This window comes from Loxodonta africana, chromosome 1 (assembly GCF_030014295.1).
Source record: "Loxodonta africana isolate mLoxAfr1 chromosome 1, mLoxAfr1.hap2, whole genome shotgun sequence".
NCBI classification, from domain to species: domain Eukaryota; kingdom Metazoa; phylum Chordata; class Mammalia; order Proboscidea; family Elephantidae; genus Loxodonta; species Loxodonta africana.
Window position 1 is genome coordinate 28,255,956 of NC_087342.1, and position 17,365 is coordinate 28,273,320.

General features: G+C 42.6%; 1 protein-coding gene across 1 annotated transcript; it reads right to left on the bottom strand.

Moving 5' to 3' along the window:
- Positions 1 to 5,311: 5,311 nt before the first annotated feature.
- On the bottom strand, positions 5,312 to 16,738 carry HRG (histidine rich glycoprotein). Its single transcript, XM_064295114.1, has 7 exons — positions 16,556 to 16,738; positions 14,318 to 14,434; positions 13,428 to 13,518; positions 12,143 to 12,312; positions 11,090 to 11,170; positions 7,966 to 8,067; positions 5,312 to 6,118 (listed from the first exon to the last, which is right to left on the bottom strand). Exons 1-7 carry the CDS (start codon positions 16,736 to 16,738, stop codon positions 5,312 to 5,314), a joined length of 1,551 nt encoding a protein of 516 aa, XP_064151184.1.
- Positions 16,739 to 17,365: the final 627 nt, after the last annotated feature.

Consider the following 17,365-nt stretch of genomic DNA (forward strand, 5'->3'; position numbering starts at 1 on the left):
CAACTGAAAATAAATTATGGGCATCCTGGGAGCCCTGGTGGGGCAGTGGTTAAGAGATTGGTTGCTAACCAAAAGGTTGGCAGTTCGAATCTACCTGCCACTCCTTGGAAACTCTATGGGGGCAGTTGTACTCTGTCTTATAGGGTCTCAGTGAGGTGGAATTGACTTGACTACAACAGGTTTGGATCTGGTCTCTGGTTCATTCAGCCTCTTTCCACTTGGCTTGTTAGTCTGTAAAGGAAAGCACTCTCCAGGGTGAACGAGGCAGAGGAGAAGCCTAAGCACAGATAGAGGTCTTGCGTGAAGCCCTGAAGCCCCTATCTTTGCTTCTTGCCTCTGTTTAGGTGAATATGGGTGTCTTTCCCTCACTAGGCCTAAGCAACCTTTTTGATAAAGTTGGACTATCCAGGGAGAGGAAAATCCTGGTGGCATAGTAGTTAAGAGCTACAGCTGCTAACAAAAAAAATGTCAGCAGTTTGAATCCACCAGACACTCCTTGGTAACACTATGGGGCAGTTCTACTCTGTCTTATAGGGTCACTATGAGTCGAAACCAACTTGATGGCAATGGATTCAGGGAGAGGAGGTCTGTGGATAGTTTAAAGAGTTGGGTTATCGCTTAGTAGGGCTTTCTTACTGAAAAAAAAAAAAAAATAGGTGACTTCTTTGTTGTTGTTGGCAGGATTTCTAGCTTGGAGATTCAGTCTCCCTGACAGCCTCTGGAAAACAGAGGTCGGTGTAGGCTGAGTGGTGGCCTTGAAACAGTGGCAGGAACATGAGCTTGGCAGTAAATCCAATCTGGATTCCAATCTAACTCTGCTTCTTAATTGTTATGCAACCCTGATTTTCTAAGCCTTAGTTTCCTCATCTGTAAAATGTGGAAAGTAATACCTATATTACTTTTTTTTTTTTGAGGGGTAGATGAGGTAATATATGTACCAAAGCCAAACCAAACCTGTTGCTATCGCGTGGATTCCAACTCAGAGCGAACCTATAGGACAGAGTAGAACTGCCCCCGTAGGGCTTCCAAGGAGTGCCTGATGGATTCGAACTGCAGCCCTTTTGGTTAGCAGCCTGAGCAATTAACCACTATGTACAGGGATTGGTAATTAGTTTTTACAGATTATACTTACTATTAGAGTAGAAAAGGAGCCTTGGTGGTACAGTGGTTAAAATAGTCACCTGCTAGCCAAAAGGTCAGTGGTTCGAACCCACCAGCCGCTTTGCAGAATATGTGGTGGTTTGCTTCAATAAAGATTATGGTCTGGGAAACCCTATGGGGCGGTTCTATGCTGTCCTTTATGGTCGGTATGAGTCAAAATTGACTCGATGGCAACGGGTTTTATTAGAGCGGGATAGTTAAGAATCTCTGTCTTATTGAAGCAGTTTCAGGCAGGGCTTAGAACCGGTTTGTTCCGGTTCGAACTCCTGCTGAGAATTTACATTTCCATAGATACACTGAATCAGAATCTACATTTCAACAAGATCCCCAGGTGATTCTTACGTCTAATAAATTTTGAGAACCACTGCTCATCTGGGAGTTTGTTAGAAATGCAGATTCTCAGCAGGGGTTCAAACCAGAAGGAACCAGTTCGAAGCCCTGGTTTCAGGTACATGGTGATGGTAGAAGGTGCATTCTAATGGAGAGATGTAGGGAAAAAAAATTAAGGGTGAAAGTAACTTAGGTAAGTTCTTAGGCTGAGAGGAAAGGCGAACCAACAGAGATGGAGAAACTGAAGCTTGGGGAGTGAAGAAATGACTGATGTGGCTTAGTCCAGGAGGAGTTGGAAGTCAAGGCTCCACATGGCGGGTGTTTCAAATAAAGACTAGAAAACAGGACTTGGCAGTATTCACAGGCAGTATAATAAAGAGGGAAGAATGTGGGCCTTGAAGGAGGGTTGATCAGGGTTCTAATCCCAGTACCATAATTTACTAACTATAAGGCCCTCTTTTGGTCTAATCATTCTCTAAAATATGGTGATTGTGGTAGTGGCTGGCTAGGTATTCATCAAACTCATTTTTCTTTCCTCCTTGGCATACAGCTAGACTTCATTTCTCACCCTTCCTTGCGTTAGGCGTGGCCATGTGACTGAGTTTTAGCCAGTGAAATGTGAGCATACCTTTTGTATCCCATTTCCAAGTCTAGCCCATAAAAACCACCCATGTGCTGCTCTACTCTTTCCCTATGTGTGCTAGAAAAAGAGGATCCAGGAGAAAACACTGAGGCCTACCAGAAGGGCAAAGCCACAAGATGAAAGGAGCCTGAGACCCTGAATCACCATGTGGATGGCCATCTGTAAATAACCCACACTGAACAGTTACATGAGAGAGCAATCAAATCCTGTGTTGTTAAGCCACTGTGCTTGTTACAGTAGCTGGCCTACTCATACAATGATATTACCTGTCTAAGTGAGTTGTTGTAAGGATTAAATTACTTAACATATTGTTGTCCAATTAGGGTCCGTGCCCTGGAGCAGTCGAGCCAATGAAACGTACTCCAAGTCAGAAAGCGAGAGAAAATTTATTTAGAAGGTGACACCAAAGGAAAGTTCTGCAGCACGGCAGACTGTCTTTATGGAGTCCCAAAAGGCAATTTCACGTTAGAGCTTGTATATAGCTATTGCAAGGGTTACGAAGTGTCTTTTGGCAGGTAGCCCACAGACGGCCCAGCCCGATGAGTTATTCATTACAAGGTAATTACAAGAGACTTTTTATCGGATAAAGAGATACATGCTGGACATCTCCTTATCCGGCTAAAGATACACATGCCAGACACCTGGGCTCTAATCTTCACGTAGGGGTGTAAGTCATAAGTGGCCAAACAGAACAAAACAAAGTCATTAACAAAAGTATGCGGAAAGGAGAAGGCAGGCAGAAAAAAACTTAAAGGTTCATCATGGTGTTAGTTACGTCAAGCTCTCAGTCGCTCATTTGAAAAGGTGAAAACCTATTGTGGAGTATTAGGGTCACAATATGAAAATCTCCTGACTGACATGCTTGCTATATACACTGACTGAACAGATATTTCTAGAGCACCTAGTATGTTATAGGCACTGTAGTGAACAAAACCAAGTCCCGGCAGTCATAGATTTTACTGGTGATAAAGCAAAGGGAAGAATCAAGAAAGATTTCTTGTCTATCAGTCTCAAAAAATGATAGCACACTGGCGGAAAGGGTGATGTTGGGAAGCAGAAGAAGAAATTTTCTGGAGTAGTTTCTGGAGCCTGAGGCATTTGGGCTTTAGACATTTGAGAAGGTAGTCATACTATCTTGACCCTGTTAACATCGCCTTTGGAAGTTGATGGAATGCATTTTTATAAACAAACATTCATATACTCTTTAGCCGTCATGACACAGAAAATCTAGAAAAGCAGCAGTCCTTGGTGTTATTATCTAAAACCTTTAGCAGTATGTAAGCTCCCCAAAGCTCCCCAAGGGTAAGGACTGTTTCTTACCCCTGCTTTTCCCCTGAAGCAACTGTGTTTGTATATTACAAATGCATTTATTTGAAATGAATTGAGAGTCTTCCACTTTTATGTTTTCTAGGTAATATTTTCATCAACTTAAGCAATGTTTGTTAAAGTACTTTACAAATAATAAGACATTACTCAAATACTTCTGAGGGAGGATAATACTTTGAATTATTAACCTGTGTGTTTTTTTGGCCTCCTTGGACCTTTTTTTTTGGACCTGGATTTTACCTTTCTCTACTCCCCATTCAGTCAGTCAAACCTACATTTATGCCTCCATGGAGGGATGTGTTTCTGCAGGGTCAACATTCAGCTGGTGCCACCAGTATGGCCACACTGTTTGTTCATGGCTGGCGACTGTTCTGATTGGCTGTTAACATCTGGTCTGATCGTTCAGTGCTTGTGTCATATTGATTTTTAAATATTTTGAGTGTCACCACTCTGGCTGGAAGGTAGGGCTGACCTGACATCATATTGGCCTGTTTCTAAATGCTCAAGCTTGGGTTTGGAAAGAAGGGAAAAGAAAGCACCTTAGAGTGTGGATAAAGTGTTCTCCAACCCCAAAGTGAATACAGAAGGACTTAGCTGAGACTAGAGCCCTGGTGGCAGAGTGGTTAAGAGCTTGGCTGCTAACCAAAAGGGCAGCAGTTCGAATCTACCAGTGGCTCCTTGGAAACCCTATGGGGCAGTTCTACTCTGCCCTATAGGGTCACTATGGGTCGGAATCAACTTGATGTCAGTGGGTTCTGTTTGTTTGTTTATCTGAGACTAGAGGGGGTAGTGAGAGAGTACCTAGCTTAGGGAGAAGAGATGAGTAGAGCATAAGGGCCCGGGGGTTCCTGAAGCAGAGGCCTTTCTGAGCGTGCAGTCTGGAAGGTAACCAGATCCCAGAAAGAGAATAGTCGTATGGTATATTGGCAGTCATGCCCATTAGCAGTCCCACAGAGTCTCCTATCTCCCCAGTTTGATACAGACGTGGCAGATAAACTAGACCCAAAGAGTGATGGGAACAGGGTGGTGGGTATCCCTCAGCAGGGAAGACCTGGTGGACAAATGACCAAGAATCAGACATCCTTCCCATGTCCATCACCAAACACCTTGCCAATATGTGAGATTCTGGAACTGTGTTGCAACCTTTTGTGGGGAGTGACAGGGTGGGGGACTCCAAAAATGCCTGGGATTAAGTTTTCCATTAACCCAGCAGGATGGCAAGCTGAAATAGAAATTAATTTGTTCTGAAGAAAAAGCGAAATTTCTTGTGCACCTGAATTTATGGTCATGATTCATGCCTGCATCAGTGTTTGAATGTAGGGTTGGCTGACTGAACGGGAAGTAGAGAAAGGTAAAACCCAGGTCCAGGGAGGCCAAAAATTACATTTCATAATTGGGTTGATAACTTATTTTTTCAAAGGAAGATTAGATGGCAAGAAATAAACAGTGGAAGACAATTTGAGTAACATTTGTAAGAATAATGCTTTAAGTGATACATAACTTCTTGGTATGCCCAACTATAGTCATAAGCAGTAATACAGATAAAAACCCTAGAATTAAGGAGTTAAGTCCAAGAAAGAAAGAAATTCTGAGGACTGGAGATTTGCCTGGAATGATGTAGTAGTCAGTGACAGGATGAACTATTGACTTGTAGTCCTGAGATCTTTCCTCTCGTTCCTACTTCTCTCTCTCTTTTCCTGCCATTTCCTCCCCCACCTACATTTTACTCTATTCTGAGTATGAAAGTAAGGTTTAAATAACTTGTAATTTTTGCATTTATTATGGGTCATACTTTTATTTATAGTTCAAAGTCGGAACATTATTCATTTCTTCCTTCAAGGAAATCAGATTTTATTTTGGAATTGTATTTTCAAAAAACTGCAGAAGTTGTAGAAACTCATTATTGAACTTCCCTGGACATGATTCAGAGGCTGACTGAGGGAAGGGCTGAATCTTTGGCTTCAGGGGACTGTTTTGGCTTGGCAATGACTGCTTGGGAAAATTGGCTTCAGGAGGAGAAAGAACTTCACCTTTGTTTAGTGGGGGGAGCCGGTAAACATATCCAACTTGTCTCCAATGGAACATAAAGGGTCCTTTACCTGGGCCTCTTTCTTTTGGATGCCTAGGTGGCAGGTCATGGCGAGGGTGATCACGGGGACCTTGGTAATAGGGTGGTGGGTCACAGGGTGTGTGGCCATGGAAATTGTCACCATGGGGATGGTGTCCGTGGGGGGGATGTCCGTGGGGGGGGTGTCCGTGGGGGGGGTGTCCGTGGGGAGGGGGTCCGTGGGGAGGGGGTCCGTGGGGCGGGGGTCCGTGGGGCGGGGGTCCGTGGGGTGGGTGTCCGTGGGGTGGGGGTCCGTGAGGCGGGGGTCCGTGGGGCGGGGGTCCGTGAGGCGGGGGTCCGTGGGGAGGGTGTCCGTGGGGCGGGGGTCCGTGGGGGGGGTGTCCGTGAGGCGGGGGTCCGTGGGGAGGGTGTTCGTGGGGCGGGGGTCCGTGGGGGGGGTGTCCGTGGGGGGGGTGACCGTGGGGTGGGTGTCCATGGGGGGGGTGTCCGTGGGGAGGGGGTCCGTGGGGATGATCCTCATGGGGATGATGTCCACCAGAGTGGAATGGATGGCCCAAATAGTGTTGTCCACCACTGAAGTTTCTATGTTCCTGGTAAAAAAAAAAAAAAAACATGGAAAATGAATATCATCATGTAACACAAAAGGTGAAGTCAGATGTTTAGACTAATAGTCCCCAAACTTTTGGACTCTAATCAATTTAAAAAGCAGGATACCAACCAACGGCTGTCAAATTTTTGTCTAACCAAGTTGGCATTTAAAATACAAACATAAACTATCATCTACCACCATCATTACTTCACAAAACGAAAAGCATTTTGACAACAAATGGATTTGAAAGACAATCTCAGAATAAAGAATGGTCCTTTAGATGGAATAAATGTTGTATTATGAAAAACTTTGTCATCCTTACTTTTCTCATTTCAATATAAAGTGGTGAAACTATGTTATGGAATGGCACCTATCTGCTAACCAACATCTGGAAACTAATATTTTCCTTTTTTAAAAAATTGTACTTTAGATGACAATTTACAGAGCAAACTAAAAAAAAAAAAAAAATTAGCTTCTCATTAAACAATTAATATACATATTGTTTTTTGACATTGGTTGCCAACCCCACGATGTATCAACACTCACCCCTTCTCAACCTTAGGACCCCAAATACCAGCTTTCCTGTCCCCTCCTGCCTATTTGTTTTGCCCCTGGGCTGGTGTGCCCCTTTAGTCTTATTTTGTTTTATGGGCCTGTCTAATCTTTGGATGAAGGCTGAACCTCAGGAATGGCTTCATTACTGAGCTAAAAGGGTGGCCAGGGACCATACTCTAAGGTTTTCTCCAGTTTCTATCAGACCAGTAAGTCTGGTCTTATTTATTTATTTATTTTGTGAGTTAGAATTTTGTTCTATGTTTTTCTCTAGCTCTGTTTGGGACCCTCTACTGTGATCCCTATCAGAATAGTCAGTGGTGGTAGCCGGCACCATCTAGTTATGCTGGACCCAGTCTGATGGAGGCTGTGGTAGTTGCAGTCCATTAGTTCCTGGACTAATCTTTCCTTTGTATCTTTGGTTTTCTTCAATTTTCTCTTGCTCTGGATGGGGTGAGACCACGGAACTAATACTTTCTAACTTATATTCTCAACAGATCTCTGGGGCTTTATGCGTAAGCATCCCTTTCCTCTCTTCCTCCCTCCCTTCTTCACTCTCCTCCTTGTTTAGATTTCAATTTTTTAAAAAATATATTGAGCTATGTTCCTGGTAACAGATCTGCCCTTTTTGGGGGAGAGGGGACTTGGCACACAGATGTCTGAATTATTTTTAGTTTTTTTTGCTAATATAAGAAATACCGCAAAGAATGTTTTTTGTGCTCACCCATAAAACAGGACAAAGCTTTCTGGGACAAATGTAAAATATCATTTTGCATCTTACTTAATATACCTTTATTTAATGCATTTGAAGGTAATTCCTCTTAGGTTAGGTTCCATGCCTAATAATAAAAGCTAACAATTATTAAGACTCAGCAGTGGAAGCCTGACTACAAGGACCATATTCAAATTCATTCAAAGTTGAATGAATTGGTCATGGTTTTATTTTTTGGTCAAAATATCACCCCTTAGCAATTCTTGTAAAATGTTTTTGTAGTTTTTGTGCTCTCCCAGCAACGGCATCCCCTTCCCCAGGGACCTGTTCTCCTTACTCTCTTTTCCCCTCCTTCCCCACATTTGCTAGTTGAACTCCTTCTAGTGAAGTGGCGTTAGGCAAAACCCTTCTCTGCAGCATAGAATAGAGCCACATACATGTTCTCCCTTTCTTTCTCTTTCTCTCTCTCTTATATACACACACACACGTACACACACATACCAATCTGTAAGAATCAACTACTCAGTGTGTGAGAAACCTCACTTCGTCTGCTTGTGACGAAGCCCTGTCTGGCAGCAGCCCACCTCAAGACTGAAGACGTCACAATTGGTGACAAGATCTTCTGGGGTTTCCAAGTCAGAGGCTTCTACTTCATATGAAAAATCTGCTCTGCAGAATCCAAAGACCTATAAGGGAGAGAGAAGCCTGTTAGTGAATTTGGGAGTGTGAGTGTGCATGTGTGTGTGTGAGAGAGAGAATGTGAGTGGCGTGAAGGTGTCAGTTCCAGACATTTGTGAAAGGAAGAAGAGCTTTAGAAAAATCAGACTAATAGTATCAAATATTAAAAGACTTAACCACCTGTCCTAGTCAATACGTTGAGAAAAGTGCAGCTTTCAGACTGTTTTATTAGACATTGCTGTGTTCTCCTCCATGAGCAGTTGCCAGCACTAGGCTTCCCCGTGGACAGTGATGGGGAGCACCGCTCCACTGTTGCCTTGCCTTTGGGCCAACTCAACTCAGCTCTGCCCGGGCCTAGAGAGAATGAGGAACTGTGTAGAAGAGGCAGCTGTACAACTTTGACTGGTCCCTTAGAGAAAAGTGTTGGAAAGGAGGCAGCCAGTGTAAAGATGTGTCTGCATGGACCCTGTCAAGGTATGTGTCTGCTGTGCCACCTCAAGCACACAGGTTGCAACTGGCTGTCATTCCTATGCCCCAAAACCAAAAAAGAAAAGCAAACCCATTGCTGTAGAGTCGATTCCAACTCATAGCAACTCTATAGGACAGAGTAGAGCTGCCCCATACGGTTTCCAAGGAGCGCCTGGTGGATTTGAACTGCTGACCTTTTGGTTAGCAGCCATAGCTCTTAACCACTACACCACCAGGGTTCCTCCTATGCCCCAAAACCCATTGCCATCGAGTCAATTCCAAGTCATAGTGACCCTATAGGACAGAGTACAACTGCCCCACAGAGTTTCCAAGGAGTGCCTGGTGGATTCCAATTGCTGACCTTCTGGTTAGCAGCTATAGCATTTAACCACCACGCCACCAGGGTTTCCTTCCTATGCCCCAGAGGCCCCTAAATCCAGCCGCCAAAGTTAGACTAGGACAAGAAGAAGATTTTTTTTATAGAAGAGACTGATAAGCATTGTGGTTCTAAGCACAGTTTTGGGGTCAGACAGGCGTATGTTTAATCTTTACTTCACAATTTAGTAGTTATGTGGGCTTAAGCAAGTTACATAGAGTTTCCGAAACTCAGTTTCTTTGTCTATAAAATGGGAATAATACTATCTAACCCACATGGTAGTAGAAGGGCTTAATTAAATGAGATCGCACTGTAAAACATGTAGCATGGAGCCTCCTCTTCCCCTACCCACGCCCCCTTCTGCATTTGTATTACCCACACTGGCCACTAAGCAGGACCCTAGAACTTCTTCTGTTGAAAATTTGAACAGCCAGCAAAGGAACTAGTGAATGCTTCCTCCCTTCCTGCCTGGGAGAATGTGTTAAACCTCAGAAAAACCCTGGACTTGAAATCAGAAGGTTGCCATTAAAATCCTGTGTCCTAATGCTTTCATTTTACTCGAATCCACCATAAAAACTTTTTTTTTTTTAATTTTACTTGGATCCACTTTTTTTCTTTTTTTTTCGTTTTATTTGGATCCATAATTGACACTCATGGAAGGAGCAGCCAAGAAATCAAAAGGTGTATTACACTGGGCAAATCCGCTGCAGAAGACCTCTTTAAAGTATTGAAAAGCAAAGATGTCGCCTTGAGGACTAACGTGCACCTCACCCAAGCCACGGTGTTTTCAATCACCTCATATGCATGTGAAAGCTGGACAATGAGTAAGGAAGCCCAAAGAAGAATTAACACCTTTGATTTGTGGTGTTGGTGAAGAATATCGAATATACTGTGGACTGCCAAAAGAACGAACAAATTCGTCTTGGAAGAAGTACAACCAGAATGTTCCTTAAAAGCATGGATGGTGAGACTATGTCTCACATACTTTGGACATGTTATCAGGAGGGATCAGTCCCTGGAGAAGGACATGATGCTTGGTAAAGTAGAGGGTCAGTGAAAAAGAGGAAGACCCTCAATGAGATGGATTGACAGTGGCTGCAACAATGAGCTCAAGCATAGCAACAATTGTGAGTTTGGCACAGGATCAGGCAGTGTTTCATTCTGTTGTGTGTAGGGTCGCTATGGGTCAAAGCCGACCCAATGGCACCCAACAACAACAACAGCAACAACAGTGCTTTCTAGCCAAGGGCCCGTGGTTAAGTTGGTTAAACTTCTAGGTCCACAAGTGCCGGGGAAATGGAGGCAGATACTTGTTGTTCCTTCCCAACCGGGTCGTCACGGAACTCCAATAAGGCAATAATATATGTGGAGGAGCTTTATAGACTATAAGTCACCATGCAAATGCCAGGTATTATTAATAAGGGCTTCCTGCAGGTACATGAATATCAGTTTGCAAATGATTTGGGGAAAAATTCCACTGGCTTGGGCTTTAGAACTGGACTGTAATCTCAGCTTCATTGTGAACACTGGGCAAGATCCTCATTTTGCCAAACCTCAGTTACCTCCTCATTTGTCAGACAGGATTACTGTCAGGAGAAGATGAAACAAAGTGAATGAAAGCACTTTGTGTGTAGGTTGTTAATACACGCTGGTTACTAGTTTTAGCTAAGTCTTTAATCCTAATGGAGTCCTGGTGATGCAGTGGTTAAGAGTTCGGCTGCTAACCAAAAGGTCAGCAGTTTGAATCCACCAGCCACTCCTTGGAAACCCTACTGGTGTAGTTCTACCCTGTCCTGTAGGGTCACTGTCGACTCAACAGGATTTTGAGTTTAGGTATATATATATAAACCTTAAATGGGTTCTTATCATATATGTATATGTGTATATGTATATATATATACATATACACATATACATATATACCTAAACAAATCTGTCTTGGAAGAAGTACAACCAGAATGCTCCTTAGAAGCAAAGATGGGAAGACTTTGTCTCACATACTTGGACATGTTGTCAGGAGGGATCAGTCCCTGGAGAAGGACATCATGCTTGGCAAAGTAGAGCGTCAGCGAAAAAGAGGAGGACCCTCAACAAGATGGATTGACGCAGTGGCTACAACAATGAGCTCAAGCATAGTAAGTGCTCTCTGAATGTTACTTATTATTTCAGATGTCCATTGTACTCACATTAGGGTGCCTGTGAGAATGGGGCCCGGAGCAGTTCCTTATGGAGAAGTCCACATAGTAATTGGTTCTTTCCCCTCCTCGCTAGAACAGAGTAGATCAAAAACACTTTCAGAAAAACACACAATTAAAAAGTAGATACCACTAGTCAATACACCATAAAGCACTAAGAGGATTTAAAAATTTAAAATCACCTACATGTGCCATTTTTCTTATGGTTTCCATCTTTTTTTTTTCTTTTTTTAGTACGTAAGTGATAAAATGAATACCATTGTATTGGAAAGAGTCAAGTTACACAGAGATCAACAAGCAAAACATGACCTATCCTGGCACCCCAACCTCCCCTTCCCAGTGGTAAAACTATCATTCACTTAATATGTTTCCCTTTCTAGCCTTTTCCTAGGCATGTGGCACATATACACATGTATCTATTTAATATAACTGGGTTCATATCCTAAGTATTGTTTTATAACCTGCTTTTCCCTTAGTGATATGTCTTAAAAAGCTTTCCAGTATTCATTGGTCCAAAGCATTTTTAATGCAGCGTATTCATTCCATCATTTGTATGCACCACAATTTGTTTAACTTTGCATTTTCAAAATTCCCAACAAACATCAACCAGCTGCTCTACAACTCCAGGAAGAAGGCAAGAGGGTCCCCAGATTGAGAGGTGGGAGAAGTGTCTAGCTCTAACCACACCACGGGTATGTGGTGATGTAGTCTCTCTGAGCCTCAGTTTTCCACCACAATACAAGGAGGTTAGGACCAGATGAGTTTTTTAATAACTCATATAACTCTAATATTGCTCTCCTTTCTTTTCCTCTTTCCTTTTTGGGTTTTCCCTTTCCTCCCTCAGATCATCACCCCCCTTGCTGGAGGGCAGTTGTTTGGTATCTGCTGCCGGCCTATCACAACCCCAAAGACACAACAGGGACCTTGACTTAAAATGCAGCTGGCTGAGTGAGGCAGGTGGAGAGGGTCAGTATCTCTGAGTTCACACTTGCCAAGCTGGACCCCAGGCCTTCAGAATCTTCATGGACATTAGTAGAAACTTACCGCTCTTGCAACTCTTTCCACTTTGTCTACCCTGAAAGAGGTGAAATCATCACCTTTCTCCGTTTTATATTTCTCAAGGGCTTTGTTGGCTTGTTTCCTGTAGGGCTCAGTATCCTCAAAGAAATCCAGAAGCACAGGACTGTCTTTGGTATTGACCAGTGCCGAAGAGACTGGAGAAAAAAGATGGCCGCGTCGCCATTAAAAAAAAAAAATTTTTTTTTACTGGGTTGGAAATGGCAGCATCAATGCTGGGACTTAGTACATATAAACATGGTGGCAAGAATAATAGTTACAATAGCTTCCTTCCAGTTTACAGATGGACAAATCGAGGGTTGGAGAGGTTAAGTCACTTGTTCTAAGTTAATAGCTAATCAGCAGCCAAGCTAAACTCAAATCCAGATCCTTTTGATCGCCAAGTCCCTGATGTATAGTGAAGCATAATTAACATAATGTTTTGTTCATAGAGAGGAGAGGACACAGCTCACCCTTTCTTTAAGCCAATCTCCTAACCGAATTTTTGTATGTTAAATCACATTGAGGTTTACTATTTTAAAAGGAATTATTATTTATTTTAAAAAAATAATTTTTGAAAAATATTAATTCTTGAAAAAATAAATAAGAAGAGCACAGAATTTACAGACAAAATTGCTAGCTTAGATTTATGTGTTCACCACATCTTGGCTTTGTTCCCCAGGCCAAGTCACTGAATTTCTTTGACCTCAGTTATTGTATCTCTAAAACAGAAAGTATCTTTGCTTCTTAGCCTTGTTGTATAATTAAATGAAATAACATATGTATAAGTGCTTTGTAAACTGTAGAATTCTACGTAGGTGTTGAAGTCAATAGTTAGAGTGGTAGCTACTCTGCAAAGTGTACTACATACACCATTTTATTTAATCCTCAAAAGGGCCCTAAGGGATGAAACTGTTATTGTCCCCATTTTACAAATGAGGAAACCAAAGCTTAGAGAGGTTAATTAATTTACCTAAGACCACACAACTAGCAAATGTGAACTCAAGAAAGTCAGGCCTCAGAGCCTATGCTTCTACAATGATCTATACTATCTCTTGTAAATTTCTATTTTTATATGTTGAATTTCTTGAAAAGAAGGTACACCAGTAACAGAGGGAAAGCCTTCTCCCCATTACTCTCAGGAGAATGAGCAAGTATCAAGTCCATGAGGCCAGGGACCATTTCTGACATGTACAATATATGATGAGTGCTACTGTGTGACTGAATTATATATTAATCCAGAATTAATTGGTAATTTAACAGATTACCATACCAGAACTCATGGTGCAGTTAAAGTCATTCACTCTAAGATCCTGAGATTCCTTTGAAAGCATTGTAGCTATCACCTTACATTGCCCGATTACCTGTAGGAAAGAGGAGTTTTGTGTCATTGCATAATGGTCTCCTTGAGTTGGATATGAGGGAATGAAAAGATGATGCAACATATTCCTATTATCCACTTAAAATTTATTTAAGTTTTCGCTCACCAAATCCACTTTCAAAAGATGTATTTTCTAAGTCTGTATCTGTGTGCTGGATGTTATAGACACCCAAAAGCCTTCATGAGAACCTGGGAGAAACTGTTTAAACAGATCACAATCATATCTACAACATTTTAGAGGGAAAAAAATTGATAAGACTTCTAGGTGTGTATTATGGATTGAATTGTGCCACCCAAAAATATGTGTCAACTTGGATAGGCCATGATTTCCAGTATTGTGTGTTTGTCCTCCAATTTGTGATCTGATGTAATTATCCTATGTGTTGTAAATCCTGACCTCTGTGATGTTAATAAGGCAGGATTAGGGGCAATTATATTAATGAGGCAGGACACATCTACAGGATTAGGTTGTATCTTGAGTCAATTTCTTTTGAGATACAAAAGAGAGAAGCAAGCAGAGCAGGACCTCCTAAGACAAGAAAGAAAAACCAGAAGTGGAGCGTGTCTTTTGGACCTGGTGGATTTGAACTGCTGATCTTTTGGTTAGCAGCCTGAGCTCTTAACCACTGTACCACCAGGGCTCCAAGGTCAAAATAGTCTTCATGAATCCTAGGTAGAAGCTGCCTGTGGTGTTTTTCTGTGTTAGCCTGATCATATGGCTTCCCTGAGTAAACAGAGAAACAGAATGACAAGAAAAGGGGAATGGTGTCCTGTTTACTTACCGTATCAGATGGGCGCCTAGAAGCAGCTGGCTCACAGTCATCCCAGTGTTTCCTGGACAGGACTGAACAGTCAGATTCTTTCACATCTAGGACTAAATAATAGACAGCTGCAGATTCCTGAGGATTGGCAAGAAAGCAACGGGTGAGTAGCATGTGAGAGCCCAGAAGTTTCCTTCAATAAAAGCAATTTCTGAAACAGAATTCCTGCTCCTCTCCAAATCTTTGCAGATGGCCCACCTTTATGCCATTTGATCTGTTCGATTGAATAAATAGCTTCAAACAGCCATTTCCAAACGTGCTTTTTAACTGATTATGATGCTGCTTCTACCCATGAGATTTAAAAATCTATCACTAATCAAAAGAAAAAGAAACAACAGCAACGGCAAAAAAAAAAAAAAAAAAAGCCATCATTAAATGGCAGTGTTGGTTTAGGAGGGGCTGCTGGTAGAAAAATAGAGCAAGCCTAGAATTCTGAGAGACATATAGCCACCCCATGGCCTCTGTGCTGGTGGCCCCCATATCTCTATTTGCAGTTGTGTCCCCTCACCCAGCTCTATCCTTCAACTTGGATTTTTTTTTTTTAGTGGTGCTTTAAGTGAAAGTTTACAAATCAAGTCAGTCTCTCATATAAAAACTTAAACCCGCCTTGCTATGTACTCCTAGCTGTTTTCCCTATAACGAGACAGCACACTCCTCCTCTCCATCCTGTATTCCCCATGTCCATTCAACAAGTTTCTGTCCCTCTCTGCCTTCTCATCTCACCTCCAGACAGGAGCTGCCAACACTTGGATTTTATTGATTTCAACTTGTTTTCAAACTCGATTTCAAGGCTAAATCTTACAAACCAGCTCCTTCTCTCAACTTTCTTTTCTTTGTCAGTGGTGCTATTATTGCTGTGATCTCTGGCTTAAAAATGTGCAATCAACTTTGATGTCTTACATTTCCGTGCTTTCACTATCCAATCAGTCACCAGGTCTTGAGTGGTCTTCCTTTGAAATGTTTCTGTGTCTACTGCACATTCTCATGGCCCTGATTCTCACTGCTTTGATCTGGTTCTCTTTTCCTCGTCCCTGAATGCATGAAATAGCTTCCTAGTTCATCTCCCCATTACCTGTGTCTGTGTCCCCAGGTACACCGTGCCCCCTCCCCATCTACTCACCCTCCATGCCACCACTCTGGGGTAGCACAGTGCCTATTCATTCTTGTGTCCCACCATGTGGCAGAGAGCTGGGAATGGCAGTAACAGTCACCGAATTGCTGGCTTAATCCTAAATTCTTACACTCTTCTTCCTTGCAACCTGCAGTGCCTTCCTTTCTAACACTTCATGGTTAGCTGCTGTCAAGTTGGCCCTTGACTTGTGGTGACTCCATGCCCATTGTGATCCATAGGGTTTTCATTGGCTAATTTTTCAAAAGTATTTTCTTCCTAGTCTGTCTTAGTCTGAAAGATCCTGTGCAACATCATAGCAAAATTCAAGCTTCCACTGACTGACGGGGTGGTGACTGTGCTTGTGGTGCCTTGGCCAGGAACTGAACCTGGGTCTTCTCCATGGAAGGCGAGAATTCCACCACTTAATCACCAATGCCCCCTTTAACAAGTGTAAATTCCTCTGCTTGTCTTGTGTGGTGGTGCATGGTCTGGCCTTTCCTAACCTCATTCCTCATAGAGCTTCTGAAGTCCCTCCCACTGCTAGTTTTCAATTATTCCCTAACACCCTTCTTCCTGATTCCCTGCCCACATAGAGGTGGTATGCCTGAAATTCACCTGGAATGCCTTTATCCGGCCCTCTTCCTATTCAAATTCTACCCATTCTTCAGGATCCAACTCAAGCCTTCTTCCATCTAATATTAATAGATCTGTCATTAAATTTCCCCAGCATTTGTACCACACACTTTGTCTCTTCACTAGATCCTATCTTACACAGTTTGCCAGTGTGTGGGGCAGATTATTAATTCCTTGAAGGCAAGGCCCACAATTTATTCTAAATTTTCTCTTACAGTAATTAACATTAGATTGGACTCAGCACAAGTGCTTATAAGTACTTGTAGCTAGATTCATCATTAAGGACACAGTGATCACAAACATTAGTTTGAAGGAAGAAAGATCAAGCAGGAGCTAAACACAAAGCTTTGACCAGAACCTTCCCATTATGCAAACCAGTAGGCTCAGCGGCTACAATCATACTGGCCCCTGGTGTGTGGTCTCCCCACTCAGCTCTCCCACTGGGGATTCCTCACCGCTTCGTCCAAGTGAGCATCAGCGACCCGCAGCAACTGGAAAAGGTAACCATCCCGTCGCCATTTATTGACCAGGTCTAGAACTTTCTCAGCCACCGGCTCAGTCCCATGGCAATCAGTGGGACTCACGGCGTAAGAATACCGCAGCGAGATCAAAAACAGAGCTGCAAGGAACACCTTCATTTTGTCAAAATGTGAAAACCATCCCTTGCTGTGGTCTACCACAGCAGGAAATTTTATACAGACTTTCTAAAGCACACACACACAATTGCTTAAAACAAAGTTTTTATACATTTTGTTGTGTAACTGGGGATGCTCACCTTGACCCTGGTTGAAATTTCCATCAACAGGCTGTAAATGATTAGTGGGTCCTGAGGACAGAGAGTTGAGACATGCTGTTGGTGAGGGGGTGGAACTCTGATCTGCACAAATCTGGATTTTTCTAGCAGGTAGCAGATTCAAAATGTGTGACTGACAAAAAGCATTGGTGTGAGGGGCTGGGGTGTGCTAGAAGAATTTTCCTCCATCTGCCTGCCTGGCTCAGCCTGACAACACTAAAGGTCTTCAGTAGAATGCAGCTGCTTTATCTGCGGGAGGTAACAAGTTAAACCATTAATGCCCTAAAAGGAACTGTGTTCACGTAGAACAGAATGATTATAAGTGGCTGTCTGCTTTGGAGTCAGATCTGAATTTCAACCTTGACTCGGTTACTGTGTTACTGTGCGATGCTGGGCAACATGGAAAACCTCTCAGATTCTCAGTTTCCTCGTTTATAAAATAAGGATTGATATCTCTTGAAAACAGTGTGTG

Excerpts from the sequence above, each read along its gene's own strand:
- HRG (XM_064295114.1), bottom strand. The coding sequence starts at position 16,738 with ATGAAGGTGTTCCTTGCAGCTCTGTTTTTGATCTCGCTGCGGTATTCT. Across the intron at positions 8,068-11,089 it reads ATTCTCACAGGCACCCTAAT|GTCTTTGGATTCTGCAGAGC; the intron begins GTGAGTACAATG and ends TCTCCCTTATAG. Across the intron at positions 6,119-7,965 it reads GTGACGTCTTCAGTCTTGAG|GAACATAGAAACTTCAGTGG; the intron begins GTGGGCTGCTGC and ends TTTTTTTACCAG.